This window comes from Oratosquilla oratoria, chromosome 20 (genome assembly GCF_046742065.1).
Source record: "Oratosquilla oratoria isolate Oo_2021 chromosome 20, ASM4674206v1, whole genome shotgun sequence".
NCBI lineage: Eukaryota > Metazoa > Arthropoda > Malacostraca > Stomatopoda > Squillidae > Oratosquilla > Oratosquilla oratoria.
In genome coordinates this window covers 38,123,791-38,130,293 of record NC_134796.1, presented here as the reverse complement: position 1 = coordinate 38,130,293, position 6,503 = coordinate 38,123,791, and the positions used below count along the sequence as shown (strand labels likewise).

The window sequence follows — 6,503 nt, the reverse complement described above, 5'->3', positions numbered from 1 at the left end:
CACACACACACACGTACATACACACAGACACAGATACATGCACATATGAATACATATAATGATACAAATATATATGTATAAATATATGTGTATATGTATATATATACCTATATATTATATATATATATAATATATATATATATATATGTATATATATATATATGTGTGTGTGTGTGTGTGTGTGTGTGTGTGTGTGTGTGTGTGTGTGTGTGTGTGTGTGTGTGTGTGTGTGTGTGTGTGAGTGTGTGTGTACATGTATGATCAAATCACTTTTCAAAGGACTCGAACTCTGGGCCGTTCATCACGAGGCTAGGGCGCTACCAGCTACACTACGACGGATGTCTAAAAGAAGCTGCCTGATATTCTTCTTCAGCTTCCCGATATCATTTCTTGCGGCGTGTGTAATTTCAGTCTTGACTTTATAGAATAATTTATCTGAGAGACTAGAGCCCTTTCTCCTCCTCCCGCGAAGAATAGATGTGTGCTTTGACTTAGCCACCCTCTCATAGGAAGGAATAGGCCATTAGTATATACACAGTACATCAATGTAAATTAATACATATACATATGTATAAAGTATGCACAGTAAACTCTCGATATAACGGACGATATGGGGACAGAGGTCTGTCGTTATATCCGAAGATCCGTTATAACCGAGGATCCCTCGCTATAACGGATTTTCGTCCGTAATAGCGAGGGTTTGTCCGGTCAGATTTTTTTTGTCCGTTCTATCCGATATCCAGTATATCGAGATCCGTTATATCGAGGGTTTGCTGTATATTTTTATATCACTGCTCTGTCACTCTGTCAGAGATTCGTCTCTATCCTAAAGGCGGGATTATCCTCCCCAAGGAATGTGACTTTCGTGAGGAAGAGATTGTTGTTACTAATTGCCTTCATCGAATGTCTTTGCATTTCTCCCCTTCTCCTGTTGGAATATTGAGACCTCGAGGCCTCTTCTGGTATGTCAAACCTAACTGTCGGACCGTCTGGAGTATCTTCAGTCGGGTCATCGTAATCATGGTTTTTTATCTGTATGATGTGATCGTTCGTGGAGACAATGATTCCGTTAATGTCTCCAATAGGAGTCACTGCTTCGCCCCGGGCCACTCTTTCAGCATCTCTACTTGCGTAAAGTTCGGGGCAAGTCAGGTCAACATAGCTTTTGTACATGCTACTGACCTGAGAGCTTCGGTCAACACCATTCTGTTCTGCCGTTTTAACCCTCAACCTTGGACGAGGGATCTGCGTCGCTGCGAAGGCCAAGGACGTCTCACTTCTGGGCTCGACAGACGCCTCGGCAAAAATGGACTTCAAGTATTCGCGCTTCCTCCTCAGGAAGACCTGAATGAGGACGTAGAAGAAGGCGGCCACGCCCAGCCCTATTGCAGCGATCCCAATGGCTCCAAGAATGATGAGGAGAACGCCGTCTCCCGAACTTAACATGTCCACTTCGCGCGTACTGAAAATGAGGTCTCTTGAAGTCTCGAGTGTAATGAGATTAAAGAGAACTCCCTTGATTCTGAGGTTTATGTTGTCGTGTTCCTCCAAGAGCCGGAGGTCCTGCTCACAATTTGGATAGAAATAGGCATCAATGGATACATTGACACTCAAAACTCCAATGCAAGAGATCTTAGTAACTGTGACGTGGCTGGCGTTGTACAGAAGTAGGGATATGAGCGCTCGATGGAATGCCGTTTTCAAAGAAGTAGAGTTCAGTGTGACGTTCAGCAGGTCACAATTACCCCTGAACGTCATAAGAAACCAAACAATATGGTTACTAGCTTCAACTTTTTGTGAATTCTCTGATGCATTCGGAGAACTCCTCTGGGATTCTTTTTCTTCGTTGTCGACTAAACGATTGTTACTCGCATCGTTTTCTTCGAACTCCAAGACTTCGTACCTTGTGGATTGGACACGTGTTACCAAAGTATCCTGGGGAGATTCTGTAGAGGATGTACGTTGTAAAACACTTGCGATACTCGAAGGACTCTGTGACACAAGATGAGTTGAACTCGATTCGGAGTAAACTCTTTGTTCCGTGTCCTCTGTGTCTCCTATTTCTCTGTTTGTTCCACCTCCTTCTTCTCTTCTTGTCCACGTTTCACTTGTTCTATCAGTTCCTCCTCTTTGGCCTCCATTTTCGTCATCTTCGTTCGACATGTTCTGAAAAGAATGAACGCCAAGTATTACAATTCGTGAAAGTCATGATTTTAATGTTTACAGTTAGGTAGAGCAGGGGTTCACAAATAGCGCTACATAAAAAGGGAGTACCACCCGTTTTCATTTCGTAAACAACCGACATTTAACTTCATGACACCACAATTTCATATTACTTTTTAACTAATTGTAGCCATTTCCTATGTTTTTTCAGTAAAATAAATAAATTACTCAGTAGCTCACCACCTATGGTTATTTATCTATTTCTCAACTTATCTTGGAGAAGTTTGATCACTGGGTACATAATTTGATTAATGACAAAGAGGTTATAATATAAAAGATAATAAACAACATATATATATATACATATATATATATACATGTATATATAGATACATATATATATATATATATATATATATATATATATATATATACATATATATGTTTTGCTGGTAACCACTAAGGAAATTGGAAGAAAAGAGTAATTCCCAAGCGCTTTCGTGTAATTCCCCCGAAGATGTGAATTACACGAAAGCGCTTGGGAATTACTGTTTTCTTCCGATTTTCTTAGCGGTTACCAGCAAAATGTGTGGATCGCGTGTTGTTTTTAGTGATCTTTCTTTATATATATATATGTATATATATATATATATATATATGTGTGTGTGTGTGTGTGTGTGTGTGTGTGTGTGTGTGTGTGTGTGTGTGTGTGTGTGTGTGTGTGTGTGTGTGTGTGTGTGTGTGTGTGTGCATATCTGTATATGCTCCGAAGACCTTCCTCCACATCGAAAAAGATTTAAACCACTTGGCATACAAAAATGAGTGAATAGTAGGTTTTCTTTTACAAGAAATCCTCTTTAGTTACATTGTTTTCATGTCTATGAAACCGCATGGAGATAGCCAAATATATCGGATTAAACTAAACGGGTTATTTGAAAATATATCTAACCCGCTATTGTCATGAGGTTTCTCTGTATATGCAAAGAATTGCTTGAGATTAAAAACAAATACCACCACCCCACCCACACACAGTGGGAAGTGAGAAACCCCCCTGGTAGAGCAAGACCTGTCAGTTGCGGTAAGCTTTTTTTTTTTTTTTTTTTTTTTTTTCTAGGCCGACATTTGGGTCGCCTCCCCGCCTGGCCAGGACTACCGGGAACCAACGTAAGAAGCACGCAGTGGGTCCCGGGTTATCAAACAGAACAACATTCATCAAAGTTGTCTGAGTCATACTTTGATTTCGCCCCCATCCGCCATACCAGCTTGAGATTTAATCACGAGATCGTTCGTGTAAGGCATCACTCAAAAGAACGAAGCCTACTTGCAGATGCACTGAGGTCTCATGATAAAAGAGAAGTCTCATAGGCTCCAAGAATTCCCCGAAGACGACGCTGGCTTTCCAACGAGGAAGAGAATCTTAATGTACTCAGAGTCAATATTAGATCCAAAGACGATATTCGAGGAACCAGGTTCTTTGCCATCACCATGTTCCCCATTTCTCGGCAGAAACTCGAAACGAAAACTTCAAAAGAAAAAGAAAATTATTAACCTGGAAACCTGATGGAGTTGTGGCCGATATACCCGTGCCTGGGAACCTCCTTCCGGGAACCGTGGAACTCGAAGAAACGCCGTTTTCGAAGTCAGCGCCTCTTGAAGAAATCCTTCTCGAAAACTCAGTACCGGAGACAGTTTCCGAGGTTCTGGATCCGTCTGACTGCGGTGTATTAGCTATATGAGTATGGGACACAGGAGTACTAGTTGAAATACTAGCCACTGACAGTAAGATGTCAGTCTGAGAGGAGCCAGTCTTGATACTAGACAGTTCCTGACCTCCCACGGAGGTCTTCAGTGGGGTCGTCTGGGTGGTAACTCTAAGACCTAAGGGGTTCTGGGTAGTTACCGAAGTGGTGAACCTCTCCTGGTTATGTTCTTGTCCAGGAGTCTCTTCAGCGTTTGTAGACTCGGACGTGTTTGGTACACCGGTGGCTTCTGCAACCAGTGGGGAGTCTGAAGAAGAGAAAGATAATATTATTTGTATACAAGTTTAACACACACACACACACACACACACACACACACACACACACACACATTTATACGTATCCGCATACTTAGCTTAAACACATACAACACACACACACACACACACACACACACACACACACATATATATATATATATATATATATATATATATATATATATATACATATATATACATATATATATATACATATATATATACATATATATATATACATATATATATACATATATCTATATATATATATATATATATATATATACATATATATACATATCTATATATATGTATATATATATACATATCTATATATGTATATATATTTATATATATATATATATATATATATATATATATATATATATATATATATACGTAAAATGGCATAAGGGTATGTCAATAGTATAAATTGTGAATTGTGAGACATAAAAAAAATTGATTATCAAATGCAGAATGAAAATTCTGGCGCGTGTATGCAAGACACAAAGAAGTAAAAAAAAAAAAAAAGGAAAATTCTTTGAGGATGGAAACTTGAGCATAATGATGAAACCTAACCAAATCTCTTCGTGAAAAATTAAGAAAGAAAAAGAGACATTTGAAGAAACCACAGAAAATATTCTTACAGTTCTTAGATTTTTTGCCTTCACTTTTGTGAAAATTTTCTTTGGGGAAAATGTTCTCGAATTGAAAGAAAATTTAAGGAATGAATGTAACCGAAATATTGATCCTATTGTTCATATAAAGATAAAGCTTGTTAAAAGTATGACATGATTATACAAAGTATGTATGTATGTATGTATGTATGCATGTATGTATGTATGTATGTATGTATGTATGTATGTATGTATGTATGTATGTATGTATGTATGTATGTATGTATGTATGTATGTATGTATGTATGTATGTATGTATGTGGTAACGACTGCGCAAATTCCTTCAGAGTCTAGGAGTCTGGACGAAAGATTTCAAAGTTTTATGGAAGTGTAAATTGTGATGTTTATGAAAGGAACTACAGAGAGAAATCAGAAGAGATCTTGCATCCCGTATCTGCATCGTTCCCTTTGCTGTGCAGGGCATAGTTCCCTTTCCAAAATAGGTTTCTATTTCATCTTTCTTTTCTTTTGTTTTATCATTAAATCTTTGTACTATTTCGTCTGATCTTATTTAATTTTTGCTTTGTTTTGTTTTGTTTTGTTTTGTCTTGTTTTGTCTTGTCTTGTCTTGTCTTGTCTTGTCTTGTCTTGTCTTGTCTTGTCTTGTCTTGTCTTGTCTTGTCTTGTCTTGTATTGTCTTGTCTTGTCTTGTCTTGTCTTGTCTTGTCTTGTCTTGTCTTGTCTTGTCTTGTCTTGTCTTGTCTTGTCTTGTCTTGTCTTGTCTTGTCTTGTCTTGTCTTGTCTTGTCTTGTCTTGTCTTGTCTTGTTTTTGTTTTATTTTGTTTTGTCTTGTCTTGTTTTTGTTTTATTTTGTTTTGTCTTATTTTGTTTTGTTTTCTCTTGTTTTTATGTTTTGTTTTTGATTTATTGTTTTTGTTTTGTCTTTTGTTTAGTTTAGTTTAGTTTAGTTTTATCTTGCTTTGTTTTGTTTTGTTTTGTTTTATTTTGTTTTGTTTTGTTTCATCTTATATAGTCATATCTCATACCTGTTTTGCAATGAATTACAATGATGAATATGCTACTAGACGATCTTGAGGAAAAAAAGAAAAATGCTTAGATGTTTATTTAAGAGAATTTCAAAACTGAATTCAATTACTTGCAACTGCCTCAGCTAAAGCTTATCTGCATTCACAAGGCTCCTTTTTCTTCTTGATTTTTTTTTTATCTGACTTGATTTGATTTGATTTTTCTTATTCGTTTACACTATTTTATTCTATTCCATCTTATTTTATGTTGTCTTGCCTTACCTTTTTTTTTTCTTTGTCCCGTCTCGTCTCGTCTCGTCTCGTCTCGTTTCGTCTCGTCTCGTCTTGTCTTGTCTTGTCTTGTTTTGTCTTGTCTTGTCTTGTTTCGTCTCGTCTCGTTTCGTCTTGTATTGTCTTGTATCGTCTTGTCTTGTCTTGTCTTGTCTTGTCTTGTCTTGTCTTGTCTTGTCTTGTCTTGTCTTGTCTTGTCTTGTCTTGTCTTGTCTTGTCTCGTCTTGTCTCGTCTTGTCTCGTCTTGTCTCGTCTTGTCTCGTCTTGTCTCGTCTTGTCTCGTCTTGTCTCGTCTTGTCTTGTCTTGTCTTGTCTTGTCTTGTCTTGTCTTGTCTTGTCTTGTCACATCTTGTCTGGTTTCGTCGTCTTGTCTTGTCTTGTCTCGTC

The 6,503-nt window shown here is 37.7% G+C and overlaps 1 protein-coding gene across 1 annotated transcript in view; it reads right to left on the bottom strand.

The window, feature by feature from the left end:
• Window positions 1-235: 235 nt before the first annotated feature.
• Window positions 236-6,503, bottom strand: part of LOC143036468 (uncharacterized) — a 49,217-nt gene continuing 42,949 nt past the window's right edge. The window contains exons 3-4 of the mRNA XM_076203856.1: window positions 3,713-4,170; window positions 236-2,166 (exon numbers count right to left, since the gene is read on the bottom strand). Coding sequence (XP_076059971.1) covers window positions 808-2,166; window positions 3,713-4,170 — 1,817 coding nt within the window. The 3' untranslated portion in view covers window positions 236-807. The remainder of the gene's footprint in view (window positions 2,167-3,712; window positions 4,171-6,503) is intronic.